The sequence below is a fragment of the Carcharodon carcharias genome, chromosome 4 (genome assembly GCF_017639515.1).
Source record: "Carcharodon carcharias isolate sCarCar2 chromosome 4, sCarCar2.pri, whole genome shotgun sequence".
Taxonomy (NCBI): domain Eukaryota; kingdom Metazoa; phylum Chordata; class Chondrichthyes; order Lamniformes; family Lamnidae; genus Carcharodon; species Carcharodon carcharias.
The window spans coordinates 145,028,275-145,043,699 of record NC_054470.1 but is presented as its reverse complement, the minus strand read 5'-3'; the positions used below and the strand labels follow the sequence as shown (position 1 = coordinate 145,043,699).

General features: G+C 39.8%; 1 protein-coding gene across 1 annotated transcript in view; it reads left to right on the top strand.

Moving 5' to 3' along the window:
* LOC121277424 (ras GTPase-activating protein 1-like) overlaps positions 1 to 15,425 on the top strand; it is a 218,317-nt gene that overhangs the window by 99,702 nt on the left and 103,190 nt on the right. Inside the window, exon 11 of the mRNA XM_041186867.1 lies at positions 4,439 to 4,595. Within this exon, the coding sequence (XP_041042801.1) occupies positions 4,439 to 4,595 (157 nt within the window). The remainder of the gene's footprint in view (positions 1 to 4,438; positions 4,596 to 15,425) is intronic.

Genomic DNA, 15,425 nt, shown 5'->3' with positions numbered 1-15,425 from the left:
TTTCCTTCACTGTCTCTGGGTCATAATCCTGGAACTCACTCCCTAACAGCACTATCAGTGTACCTGCACCACATGGACTGCACCTTCTCAAGAACAATTAGGGATGGACAATAAATGCTGACCTAGCCTGTGGCACCTACATCCCATGAATGAATATTAATAAAATTTGACCATCTATCTCTACACTTTTGCCAAAAACTTAGCAGTCCCCACCAGGTATGGGGACCTCTTAGGGCACCAAATTATAATAATTATAACCTACGCAAAACTCATTTCCATTTTAACAATATCATTGGATGTTCCAGTACAAAACAAGTAATGGACATGTTACAGGTTTATCATGGTGTGATGGTTGTGCCATTTATTCTGTTCCCAATGGCCTTTATTGAACAACTTATTCCTTTTTCTCCATTAAATTGTGTTATTTGCTTCAAAAATGGCTTGTGCATGGTAATTCCACATTCTAGCTACCTGGTGCAGAATTTTTTTCCCTTTATTCCTTTTATGATCTAAAATCAATGCTACTTTGTTACAGTCTCAGTAATCCCTTTACTCCAGTGGGGAAAAAACCCTAACTTTTCAGTATCTTTTCATAATTGTAATCCTGTTCCTTGGTAACATCCAGTACCTATTCAATTGTTTTTATATTCTCTTTGCTCTTGTATTTTCTGTTTCTGGATCTAAAACTAAAAATTCAGGTTTGGACTTTCATCCGCAAGATGGGTTGTGCACTTGCCTGGATGAGTGCAGTTCCAACAACAATCAAGAAGCTTGACACCATCCAGGACAAAGCAGCCCACTTGATTGGCGCCCCATCTGCAAACATTCAGTCTCTACCACTGACACATAGTGGCAGCGGTGTGTACCATCTACAAGATGCACTGCTAGAATCTACAAAGGCTCCTAAGACAGCACCTTCCAAACCCATGACCACTACCGTTTAGAAGGACAAAGGCAGCAGACACATGGGCACACCACACCTGGGAATTTCTCTCCAAGCCATACATCATCCTGACTTGGAAATACATTGCTGTTCCTTCACTGTCTCTAAGTCCAAATCCTGGAACTCCCACCCTAACAGCACTGTGGGTGGACTGCAGTGGTGCAAGAAAGCAGCTCATCATCTCAAGGCAGTTAGGGATGGGAAATAATGCTGGCCTATCCAGTGACACCCACATCCCATGAAGGAAGACCTTGTTGCCGTCACAATATTGAGTGTGTAAAAGGACTTTCGGTTTATGGGGTGTCCGCATGCTGAGATGGGGCTTGCATGGCAATGTAGGTGCAAATCAGTAACAACTTGCACCTGAGGAAAGCTAGTTATCTGGGCAAGGCCATGGTTCTCTGTGCCTGAAATGCCAAATCAATAGTGAAATTAATGTGCTCCCCACGCTAGCAAACAGTGCATTAGGTACAGCCTAAATGCAGTTATGTGATGCTGACTGGGATATATCAGACAGGTCTCCTGTTGAGCCCTGGAAAGAGACTGAGCAAAAAGATTGAGAGCAACAAGTACTTTTACAGCTATGTTGCAGGGCATGGATGTCAGTGGAGTGTGGCTCAAGTTATTCCAGCAACATGTGTCACTCATCACCTCATAGCTTAGCCTCAGTCACCTTTAGCACTTGTTCTCTGTCATATTGAGTATGATGTCCTGGACCTGGGTAAGACCTGCTTGTCCTTCCTCTCCTCCTCTTCCTTGATGCAGGAGCCATTTCATCTTCATCTTCCTCCTGACATTCTACCTTCTCTCTGGCCCCCAGCTGCTCTCACTGACTGGCTTCTATGTGGGAGGGTGTCATGCCCATCTTCTATCTTGCTTCACATGAAGGTCGATGCGCCCCTTTCAAACACTTAGTTCTCCCTGGCACCAGGTTGCATATGTCAGTAGGGACAAAGAAATTGCCCTGCAAGTCCACCAATCCCATCCTCCTACTTCCTTGGCTTAAGGCAAGGCAGTTGATATTGAGTTTGTGCCATTTCTGGGGCAGTGAAGACAAGTTTAAAGATAATTCCACAGAGGTACTTGCACCTCTCCAAAGGGGTACCCTGGCTATCCAAAGAAATGCACAAAGTTCAGGCCTGCTCTTACCAGATCTACTCTGCACACTTCAGGTTCCACATTCCTAGGCTACCAAAATCAGACTTGAGTGGAGGCAGCTGATGATTTAAATGCCCAACTGCCTCCATGCACCGCGCATGTGAGATGTGTGCCTCACCCCCATTTCTGCCACTGTGAAAATAGGAAATGTTGGAAGAGGCTCTCCATTATGGCGCAAATCCAGGCCTCAATTAGCCTTTTTAATGACCTTATCTACTTTTGCTGCCACTTTTTAAATAATTCATATACCTGGACGTTAAAATTCCTCTGTTCCTCTATTTATTTTAAAATCTTACTATCTTAAAGTAGTTTTGTTTCCATATGTATTGCAATCTCCTACTGATAATTCAAAATAATTTTTTACACACAATTTTTGAATTGTCTAATGATTTAAGTTAGGTAATTTTCAATAAAGACCGAGAGACTGCACATATTTTGTTGCCAATACTGTCTCTCTAATCAATTTACTTATGTTCTCCTGCAGTCTTTCAAAATCCTTGCGCAAGTGCAATATGCCAAACCCCTCCTCCCCACCTAAACAATCAATTTTGTTCGTAAATTTCAGTATTTTTCTACTAGTCTAGATTATCAAGATTTCCCAAAGACCTTCGATAAGGTGCCATGTAATGGACCAAAGAATAAGAAGTCAGGGGACAAGTAGCAGAATTGATAATTCTCTGGTTGCAGGACAGAAAATAGAGAGTAGGGATAAAAGGCATCTATTCAGAGTGGCAAAGAGTGAGTCCCACAAGGATCAGTCCTGGAACCACTGTTGTTTACAATTTATATTAATAATTTAGACTTGGAATTAAAAATCCAATTTCTAAATTTGCAAGTGGCACTGAATTGAGGGAGACAATGTGGAAGACTGCAACCAGCTACAAGAAGACTTTAATAAAATTGCAGAATATACAGTCAATTGGCATATTTAATTTCAACATGTAAATATGAAACATTGCATTTTGGTAAGTAAAATACGGAGGAAAATACAAATCTAATTGGAGTTGGGAAGCAAAGGGATCTAAGAATACAGATACACAAATCTCTAAAATTGGTAATGCATGTTAATGATACTTTAAATAAAATAAACTAAGCACTCGGGTTTATTTCCAGAGGAATAGAATTGAACTATAGAGAGGCTATGATAAACCAGAATTGAACCTTGATTAGATCATCTTAGTGTACAGTTCTAATTGCCATTTATAAAAAGGATACAGTGGCATAGTTGCAGATTTGCAACAATGATGGCAAGCATTGCAGGATTATGCCCATTATGAAAGGGGGGGATAGGCTCTGTCTCTCTTTTGGAAAGTTGTGACCTAAGAGTTCTTTGAAATGATGGAAGGTTTTAGTAGAATAGACACAGGGTGTATTTCCACTTGTAGAGAAGGACAGAGCTAAAGGCCTTCAATGTAAGGTCATCATCAAGAAAACAAATAGGACATTCGGAAGAAACTTCTTTATCAGGAGTGTTGAGACAGCACCACACAAGGAATAGCAGGAGTTAACCATATGGCCCTTTGGGTCTGCTCTGCCATTCAATACAACCATGGCTGATCTTGGGCTTCAACTCTATTTCCTGCCTGCTTCCCATATCCATTAATTCCCGGAGATACGAAAAATCTGTCTATCCCAGCCTTAAATGTATTCAACAATGGAGCATTCACAGCCCTCTGGGGTCTAGAATTCCAAATCACAAGGAACAGCTGAGGCAAATCATATAGATGCATTTGAGGGAAAGCTGGGGAAAGGGGAATAGAGAGTTATGCATGTAGTTAGATGAGGACGGGTGGGCAGAGGCTCAAGTCGGTGGTCACATGGAGTGGCTGGGCTGAATGACCTTTTTCTGTGCTTTATTTTCTATATATAATGGTCCTCAAATCCAAATTATTTTTATTGGAATTTATAATGAAGAAATTGGAGTAAAATTTCTCCTTTACAGCTAAGTGGATGATGGTGTGGTATACCCCTAGCTGCCCTTGTTGTTGGCTGTTAGAAGGTGTAAGAAAACAGCTCTTGTATATTTGGCTTACTCTGACATTTCCCATCACATGTTGAAAGAACACTCTAACTTCTCGGCACAACTCTGCCCTCTGCAACTCATGATGCACTTTATTCACTGCCACAATGTTGGAATAGGTATCAGCATCACATTATCTTCTGCTTTATTTTTTGGCGCTTTGATTCTTTTAAATAAAACTGAAATTGATCTCACCACCACCAGAATAATATTGATTTGTAACTATATTATGATATCAATAAATATTGAACTGTTTCTGAATATCCTTTTTTATATTTTCCCTCAATGAAGCACATACTTGAATTTGTTTGTTTCAGGCAAAGGTAAACGATGGAAAAACTTATACTTCATTTTGGAGGGGAATGACTCCCAACTTATCTATTTTGAAAGTGAAAAGAGAGCCACAAAACCAAAAGGATTAATAGATCTCAGCGTTTGTACTGTATATGGAGTTCATGACAGTCTGTTTGGCAGGTGAAGATATTTATACTCTTGAACTTAAATGCTTGTTTTTTTATAATAAGTATTTTAAGGCATTTTAAATTCTTATCTACATTATATTTCTGATATTTCCTTTTCTTTCCCTTCCCCAACCTAATTACCGTGGGTAAACATTTTATGGTACTTGCAATTGCAATCTATGATCCTCATAATAATATGTTAAACTTTTAAACAAAACATGACTTCCTTCATCAGGCTCTGTTAAAAATGGGCATTATGGCACATATTCTCATGATGGTCTACACAGTAACAAAACTTGAATATATTTCTTGCAGTTTATTACCAAAACAGGTATACTGATAACTGTCAGTATTTAATAGTTTGGTCACCAATAATAGTGACAAACTGGAAAATAGAATTTTATTTATTAGGCATGGTTAACTTCAATATCATTTGATCTGGAAACTAGCCACACTTGTTTGTGACTTTAGCAAGTTAAGGGATTAAGTAGATTTTAAAAGTAGAGGCAATAGGTATCTAAAATCTTCTTGCAATGTTTCATTAGCACGCTATCCTTTCACTTCTGGGAACCTAACTTTGGATCCAGCTGAGAACAGTGGGATTGAAGTCTTTCTCCTTCTGTGAGCACTAGGGATCCTTTGTGAATTATGCTTTGGCAGTCTTTGAGTTTCCATTGATTGTGGGATGACAGTACATAATAGCTCACAGTTTAATGCAAACTCATTCAAACCTTAAGTTAGTATGGGAAATGAAATTGCTTATGTAATAGTGGGCTTCTAAGCAGGTTTAAGTGACACTTATAGAACAGTGTGGAAGGAGCTTTGCACTGAAAGGGTGATGTGGATGAAGGGGAAAGTTTCTGTTCTCAGTAGTTGTATTCGTCCTATTGAGAGGGAAAAAAATTAATATACCACAGGTTACAGAAAATGTCTGATCCATTGGGCACCTATCTGCAGCTTAAGAGTTTAATGTTTTTATTTTAATCTTAAATTTACAAAAATATGAAAAATTACAGAATAAAATGTTAACTGCTCGATCACTCTAAGTTTACTTTTCTGCATTTAACTAATACAGAAGTTGCCAGTGACTTCCTATTTTATTATAAATTTATCTGTAGTTTTGTTTTTTTGTGTGCGTATACTGTAGAAGGTTTCAGCACATAAACGGGCCATATTTCTTGCTAGAACAAGCCAAAAGAAAATCCCACACCCTCTTTTTTTTGATTTCCCTGAATCATCATCTGCCTCAAATGTTTATCCTTTTTTTCTTGAATGATGCCTCAACCACTGGTTGTGGCAAAGCTTTCAATTCTTCAATCCTGAGAGAACTAGTTTCTGCTAACCTGTGATTAGCACTGCAGGCATAAAACTCTGCCTTGTATTGAGTTGCATTAGTTAAGGTAATTTTACTTTGTGTCAACAACTGAAAAGAAGCCAGGAAGACAATTTTCTCAAATTTGCTGGCAATCTACTTTCACCTCTTAAAGTCAATATGGATTTGTAAAGGGTAGGTCAAGTCTAAGGAACCTGATAGAAGTTTTGAAGAGGTGACTAAATTACAGGAATGGGGAATTTCTGTGGATATTATTTATATGGATCTCCGGAAGGCTTTTGATAAAGTTCAGCTAGCTGAAGTTGTAGCTCTTGGAATTGAAAGTGAATGATTGACCTGGTTAGGAAATGGGCTGAGCGGCAGGAGACTGAGAGTAGGCATAATTGGCAGGAAGTGATTCGTGGGCCAGAATCTTCGGGTCGGTGAGTGGGGGCAGGCCCCGCTTGCCGACGCGTAAAATGACATGCGGTGCTTCCCATCGTCACCGCGCATCATTCTGATCCTCAGTTTGGTGGGCGCACAGCGGAGTCGGCTGCATGCCTGCCAAACTGTCGAAGACCTATTAAATAAATTTAAAAACTAATTGATGTCATTAACTGAGCTGCCTGTCCAACCTTACAGTTGGTGGGCAGGCGAAGAGCCCAGGCAGCCTTCGCATTTCTCATGATGCCTCATCCACGGGCAGGATGAGGTTTCATGAAGGGGTTATAAATTAAATACATTTTTTAAATTAAAGTTCATTAACATGTCCCAGCTCATATGACACTATCAGATGAGGGGACATGTCTTAATTTTTTTTCTCCCTTTGTTAAAATTTTTGAAAATCAAACTCTGCCTCGGGGAGATTTCTGCGCTCTTCTGCCCTCACTTGGCCTACTCCCCCCGCCCGCACAGGGAGTGCTGAGCGCTTTTGGGTACACGTCAGGCTGGGTGGGCCTTAATTGGCCGGCCCATGCAAAATGGCGCACAGCCGATTGCGGATGGCGATCGGCTGTACACCCGTCCACACCCCCATAGTGTCTGCAAGAACATGTGTCAAGACCTCAAAAATTCACTTATTTATTAACACCTTAAATGTTGGTATAGAAAACCATATCTCCAAGTTTGCTGATGACACAAAGATAGGTAGCATTGTAAAAATGTGGATGGAAGGGTAAAATTACAGAGATATTGATAGATGGAGTGAATGGGTAAGACTGTGGCAGATATTTCATTGCTGCAAATACAAGGTATTTCACTTTAAATCTAAAAAGGATAGAATACGGTACTTTCTAAATGGTTCAGAGCTAGGAACTTGGGAGGCCCAAAGAGAGATACAGAAAATAATCAAAAACGCTAATGAATGCTGGCTTTTATATCTAGAGGACTTCAATTCAAGTGGCTAGAAGTCATGCTTCAGCTGTACAAAGCCCTAGTAAGACCACTCCTGGAGTTCTAGAAGCAGCTCTGAGCACCACACCTTAGGAAGGATACAATGGCCCAAATACAATGGATGGAGTGCAGGGTAGGTTAACCAGAATGCCAAATTAAAAGCAAAGTACTGCAAATGCTGGAAATTTGAAATAAAACACAAAATGCTGAAAAAACTGGGCAGGCCTGGCAGCATCTGTGGAGAGAGGAACAGTTAATGTTTCAAGTCCGTATGACTCTTCTTCAGAGCTAAAGAGAAGTAGAAATGTGATGGATATTATACTGTTTATACTGGAGGTGGAGCAAAATAGAAGGTATGGGATAGGTGGGAGCTCAGGAGAGATTGACAAATACATCATGGACACAAGGCAAAGGGAATGTTAATGGTAGTGTTAAAGATTACAGAAGGTGCTGAAAGTGGCATAAAGTTAAGATAGCAGAATGTGTTAATAGCAGAACAAGGGTCTCTGTGAAACCACAACATAGAAATAAGTGACAGATGGCCCTGTGGGAGTGGGGGTTTGGGAAGGATGTAAAAATAAAAAATAATTTTAAAAATGAATAATTAAATAAAAAGATAACTTAAAAATTGGATTAAAAGGGGGTAAGGATGGAGGAGGGAGTTCATGGTCTGAAGATATTGAACTCAATGTTAAGTCCAGAAGGCTATAAAGTGCCTAATCGGTAGATGGGCTGCTGTTTCTCCAGTTTGCGTTGGGCTTCACCGGAACGTTATAGCAGGCCGAGGACGGACATGTGGACGTGAGAGCAAGATGGTGTGTTGAAATGGCAAGCAACTGAAGGCCTGGGTCGTGCTTGCAGATTGAATGAAAGTGTTCTGCAAAGTCTGTGTTTAGTTTCCCCAGTGTAGAGGAGACCTCATTGGAAGCAGCGAATACAGTAGACCAAATTGAAGGAGGTGCAAGTGAAGCACTTCGTGTCCATGACACCTTTGTCAGTCTCTCCTGAGCTCTCACTTATCCCTGCCCTTCTATTTTGTTCACCCCCTCTTAAATAGTATAATATCCATCACATTTCTACTTCTCTTTAGCCATGAAGAAGTCATACGGACTCAAACGTTAACTCTGTTTCTATCTCCACAGACTCTGCCAGACATGCTGAATTTTTCCAGCATTTTCTGTTCTTATTAACCAGAGTGCTATTTGTCTCCCAAGGGTTAAATTATGAGGAGAAGTTACACAAACTAGGGTTGTATTCTCTGGAATTTGAGATTAATGCATAATTTGATTAAAGTTTTCAAGATATTAAGGAAAGCAGATAGAGAAATTTTTCTACTGGTTAGGGAGTCTAGGACTCTGTGGGCATAGCCTTAAAAATTAGAGCCAGACTTTTAGAGAGCCAAATTAGGAAACACTTCTTATACACAAAGGATGGTAGAAGTTTGAAATTCTCTCCCACAAATTCTAGATCAGTTATTAATTTCAAAAACTGAGATTGATAGATTTTGTTAGCCAAGAATATTAGGGGGTTTGGGGCAAAGGCAGGGATGTGGAGTTTGGTCACAGATCAATCATGATCCCATTGAATGGTGGAACAGGCTTGAGGGGCTAAATGTCCTACACCTGCTCCTATGTTCCCAAAGCAGTAAATGAAATAATTTACAAGTTGCCATTAAATATGCTTGCAAAGCAGATGTGTATTGCCTGCCTTTGCCACCTACTGTTGAATTTGCAGTGTTGAGTGGCTTTCTTCATAAAAACATTTTATTTGCTTATTGCATGTTTTTAAGTATGTTTATAAAGGAATTTTCACAGATTTTTTCATCTAAAACATGGAAATTAATGGTGAGAAGAGCTAGTATCCACATGCTGCAAAATACAGAATGCAGACAAGAAAACTCAAATGTTTGAGGGAATTTATTTTCAAAATTGACCCTTTGTAATTATATTTTTATGCTTTCTTAACAATTTTAATTAGTTCTTGGAATGGAAGGTGCATAGCATCCTTTTGATAATGTATTATTTGGTTTTTCATATGGAAAAGAGAACGACTGCGCTGTATCCTGTTAGTAATGTGCCACTACTGTATGATTCATAAAAGGACAACACAAATATAGGCCGTTCAACTTAACCAATCCAATTTGATGTTTTCATCCACATGACCAGTAGTCCTAATCCTGTATGCCAAAGCCATTTTTATATTCCCCTTTTCTTCAAACAGATATCTAACCTATTCTTAATGTTTATATTGTCTCCTGTTAGTATCATAATATCATAGTCATAGAAAGATGCAGCTCAGAAGGAAGCAGTTCGGCCTATCGTGCCAACTCTTCAAAAGAGTCATCCAGTACCCAATTAGTTCCACTCCTCATATCCTCACAGCTCTGGGAAAAAAAATTCCCTTCAAGTATTTATCCAATTCCATTTTGAAAGTTACTGTTAAACCTGATTCCATCAGCCATACAGGCCGTGCCTTCCAGGTCATAGCAACTTGCTGCACAAAAACAGTTTTCTTCATGTCCCCTTTGAATTTTTCCCAAATGCCGTAAATGTGTATCCTCTGGTTACCCTTCTGACACTAGAAACAGTTTCTCCTTACTAGCCTACCAAAAGGGTTCACAGTTCTAAACACCTCTTTCAAATCTCCTCTTAGTTAGTACCAATGAAGGGCCATTGACCTGAAGTATTAACTCCATTTTTCTCTGCAGATGCTTCCTGACCTGCTGAGTGTTTGCAATATTTTCTGTTTTTACTTCTCTTGGTTTTCTCTTTTCAAGGCTGAACGACTTCTCCAGCTGAAGTCCCTCATCTGGGTTACCGTTTTAGTAAATCTTTTTTGCTCCCTCACCATGACCTTCACATCTTTCCTGAAGTGTTATGCCCAGAATTGAGTACAATATTCCAGCTGAGGCTAACCACTTTTTTTATAAAGGCTCTGCATAGCTACTTTGCTTTTGTATTCTATGCCTCTATTAATAAAGCCAGGGATCCCATATACTTTTTCAACCTTCAAAGATTTGTTTACATACTTCCTTTACTCCTTTAATGTTTTATCCTGGTGCCCATCCCTCACAAAATTAGATTAAACCTTCCTCAACAGTGTGAGCTAACCTCCCCGCAAGCACATTGATCTCAGTTCTGTTTAAGGTGAAACCTGCTTAACTTGGACACATTCCTTCTACTTCCAAAATTGTGCCAGTGCCCAGATATGATGACAGATATGAAGCAGACTCCTTCTGCATATTTTTTTTCATCTGTGCATTAATCTGCAATAATAGTGCATTGCATAGCCTCATTACCCTTTTTTTAATAAAAGTTTATCATAATAGAATCATAGAAACATATAGCACTGAAGAAGGCTGTGGCTTAGTCCCACACACCTGCTTTTTGTCTGTAGTCCTCTAGGCTCTTCATTCTCAAGTGCCTGTACAACTTTCTTCTAAAAATTATTTATGGAATCACCTTCCATCACCTTTTCAGATGAGCGTTCCAGATCCCAACTAAGTGAAAACGTTTCTCCTCATCTCCTATCTACATCTTTTGCCAGTGATTTTGAATCTATAACCTCGAGCTATTGAACTACTTGCCAGAGGGAATAATTTTCTGTATCTACTCTAATAAAACCCTGCATCATCTTCAAATCCTCTATTAGATATCCTTTTAAGCTTTCCTGTTCCAAGGAGAACAGTCCTAACTTTTCCTCGTAACCAAAATTTTTCATCCCTGGTAAGCCACCTTTATATACTTTCTAAGGCCTTTACATCTTTCCTGAAGTGTGGTGCCCAAATTATCCACAGTACTCCAGCTAAGACAAACCAGTGATTTTATAAATTTCTGTCATGACCTCTTTGCTTTTATCTTCTCTTCATCTATTTGTAAACTTAAGTAGCCCAAATGTGTTTTTAACAAACGTTCCAACTTCAACCTCTACCTTTTAGAATTTGTGTATATGAGCTGCAAGGTCTCGCTGCTCATCAACACTTTTCAAAATCTTGCCATTTATAGTGTACTGTCTTCCCATGTTAATTCTCCTGAAGTGCATCACTTCACACTTCCCTACTTTGAATTCCATCTGCCATGCTTCAGCCATTTCACAATCCTGCATATCATTCTGAATTGTGCAAGCATCCTCAGCACTATTATGTTGCTAAGTATTATATCATCTGCAAGCTTTATAATGCTGCTCCCTACGCCGGAGGCAAGTCATTGATTAAAAAATTGAAGGGAGTAATGAACTTCCAAACTGACACAAAAGCAAAATATTGTGAATGTTGGAAAGCTGAAATAAAAACACAAAATCCTGGAAATACTCAGCATCTGTGGACAGAAATTCGAGATTGATGACCTTTCATTGGAACTCCAAACTGATACTTGGGGAATACCACTGCAAACCATTTCCCAGTCTGAAATACATCCATCCACTACCACTGCCCATATGTCCCAAGAATGAGCCATTCCTATATCCATATTGTCACTTCTCCTTTAATTCCATGAGCTTTCATATAAACAAGCGTCCTATGTGCCATTTTGTCAAATGCCTTCCAAAAGTCCATATGTACAACATCTACTTGATTACCCCTCTCTATTACCTCTTCAAATAATTCAATAAAGTTACTCAGAAAGGATTTACCTCCACAGGATGTCCCGCGGCTGCAGTTTTAGTCAGTTGAACCATGGTGCTGATGCCCTGATTTTTGGGGGGGCGGGTGGTGGTGGTTACGTACAGGAGGCCTTACGAGCTGCCAGCAAGCCACCTCCAAGCACCCGCCAGGTTTCGTCCTCAGTGGGGGGCACTGGTGGGGGAAGGGGATCTGCCCGGCACCCTCAACCTGCTCACAAATGGGTGCTTAATTATTCAAGTTGCCTACTTGCCACAGCTAAAAATGGACAGAGACGGGAATATGTCAGCCCGCAACTTAATGGCCTCATTTCCAAGGTCCCTCCTGGTCCCATCTTCAAAGTGCCTCTGCAGGACCAGGAATATTCTGCCGATGATTCATGCACTATCGTACATGTGATTATGACCTCTCTTCAGTGTTAGCTGAGTTTACACCATAGCTCTGTTGATATTCCATTCCATTATCATTCTTCTCATCTGTTGCTTTGACAAAAAGGAAAGAACGTTCTTCTTTGCCAAGTAGCCGGCACCAAATGCACAGGCAACTTCTGGATATTACTACTTGTTCATTTTTTCACCCCACCTACTCTTCCAACTTCAAGCTGCCTGTTTTATTTGCTTTGATGACTTAATCATCCATAGCAGAGCTTCTGAATTATACTTTTTCTTTGGTCCAACATATAAAGAAATCTGATGAAAAAGACCTGAGTGAAGTGAAGCTCTCTTGGTCTTAGTCACCGCTTGCACTTGCAAATAATTCTAGAAGCCTGGAGTCTGAAATAAGACCATAAGACATAGGAGCAGAAATAGGAAATTCAACCCATTGAGTCTGCTATGCCATTCAGTGTGATCATGGCTGATCTGATAATCCTCAAAGTGTTTCATTTTCACTTCATCTGCTCTCTTCTCCTTTCTCATTTGATGATGTCCTTAACTTCTATCATACTAGATTATTTTCACTTATCACTTATCAGATCATTTTCTGCTATTTCTTCCACTTGCAATAGAACCTGATCACCAAACATATTTTCTCTTCTGCCTCTGCTCTCAAAAAAGATCACTCCCTATTTTGATCATCCTGAGTTCCAAATGCCCTTTCCAATAAAATTTATTTTGTGTCCAGGAGCAGATATAATGTACGTTTTTCTTGCATCGTCATTGCCCAGGGTCGAAATGCTCTTTCTGCTTGAGAACAATTTATATGCTTCATTTAATTCAAAACACTGTACTATACTCCTCGCAGTGCATCTGAAAGAGGAATTTTTTTTTTTAAAAAGAAGTTACTATTTTAGAACCCTGTAAAACTCCCTCTTTATAATGGATTGAAATATTTAAGTATCTCTTTTCCTTTCAGGTGTCAATGTTGGAAATATGCAGCTGATCCATTTATTTGTTTCAGATTTCCAACTGATTTTGCTTATGATGGTTTACGAGTAATTCTGCAGTAATTTTAACTTGCATAGAATTTTGTGGAATATATAGCACGGAAAGAAGCCATTCAGCCAATTAGTCTTTGTTGATGTTTATACTCCACATGAGTGTGGAGGACCAGGGCCTGATAATCTACATCCAGAGTACTTAAGGAAGTAGCCTTAGAAATCGTGGATGCATTGGTGGTCATCTTCCGAGATTCTATAGACTGTGGAACAGTTCCTACTGATTGGAGGGTAGCTAATGTAACCCCACTATTTAAAAAGGGAGGTAGAGAGAAAACCGGGAATTATAGACAAGTCAGCCTGACGTCAGTAGTGGGGAAAACTCTAGAGTCCATTATAAGAGATTTAATAGCTGAGCACTTGGAAAACAGTGGCAGAATTGGACAGAGTCAACATGGATTTACGAAAGGAAAATCATGCTTGACAAATCTACTGGAATTTTTTGAGGATGTAACTAGTAGAGTTGATGAGGGGGAGCCAGTGGATGTGGCTCATTTGGACTTTCAGAAGGCTTTCAACAAAGTCCCACATAAGAAATTAGCGTGTAAAATTAAAGTGCAGGGGATTGGGGGTAGTGTATTGAGATGGCTAGAAAACTGGTTGGCAGACAAGAAACAAAGAGTAGGAATAAACGGGTCTTTTTCCAAATGGCAGGCAGTGACTAGTTGGGTACCACAGGAATCGGTGCTGGGACCCCAGCTATTCACAATATATATTAATGATTTAGATGAGGGAACTAAATGTAATATCTCCAAATTTGCTGATGACACAAAGCTGGTTGGGAGGGTTAGCTGTGAGCAGGATGCAGAGATGCTTCAGTGTGATTTGAACAAGCTGAGTGAGTGGGCAAATGCATGGCAGATGCAGTATAATGTAGAAAAGTGTGAGGTTATTCACTTTGGTAGCAGAAACAGGAAGGCAGATTATCTGAATGGATATAAATTGAGAGAGGGGAATGTGCAACGAGACCTGGGTGTCCTCGTACACCAGTCGCTGAAGGTAAGCATGCAGGTGCAGCATGTGGTAAAGAAGGCAAATGGTATGTTGGCCTTAATAGCAAGAAGATTCAAGTACAGGAGCAGGGATGCTGCAATTATACAAGGCCTTGGTGAGACCACACTTGGAATATTGTGTGCAGTTTTGGTCTCCTTATCTGAGGAAGGATGTTCTTGCTATAGAAGGAGTGCAGCGAAGGTTTACCAGACTGATTCCTGGGATGGCGGAATCGATGTATGAGGAGAGATTGAGTTGGTCAGGATTATATTCACTGGAGTTCAGAAGAATGAGGGGGGATCTCATAGAAACCTATGAAATTCTAACAGGACTAGACAGGGTAGATGCAGGATGAATGTTCCTGATGGTGGGGAGGTCCAGAACCAGGGGTCACAGTCTGAGGATACAGGGTAGACCATTTAGGACTGAGATGAGGAGAAATTTCTTCACCCAGAGTGGTGAGCCTGTGGAATTTGCGACCACAGAAAGTAGTTGAGGCCAAAACATTGTATGTTTTCAAGAAGGAGTTAGATATAGCTCTTGGGATGAAGGGGATCAAGGGATATGAGGAGAAAGCGGGAGCAGGATATTGAGTTGGATGATCATAATGAATGGTGGAGCTGGCTCAAAGAGCCGAATGACTTACTGCTTCTATTTTCAATGTTTCCATGAGTCTCCTCCAATTCTAAGTACCTCATATCAGCATTACAGCATATCTTTCTATTCCTTTTCACTTATGTACTTGTCTAGATATCTAATTTCCTTTTGAAAGCATTTAGGCTATTTACCTCAATAACTTCCTGAGGCAGTGAGCTTCGCGTTCTAAACGCTCTGAGGAATGCAATTTCTTGTTATTTACGTATTGGATTTATTAGTAATTATCTCTTATTTATTGTCCCTAGTTTTAGATTGGTCCAAGTTGGAAACATTCTCTCCACATCTACCCTGTGCTATCCATTCATAACTTTAAAGATCTCCCCTCAGGTTGCTTCTAAATCTTACTTATAAAGAAAAAAATCCCAACCTGCTCTATCTTACCTTATAGCTATAATCTTTCAGTTCTTTCTTTCTCGTACCATCTTTCCAAATTTTT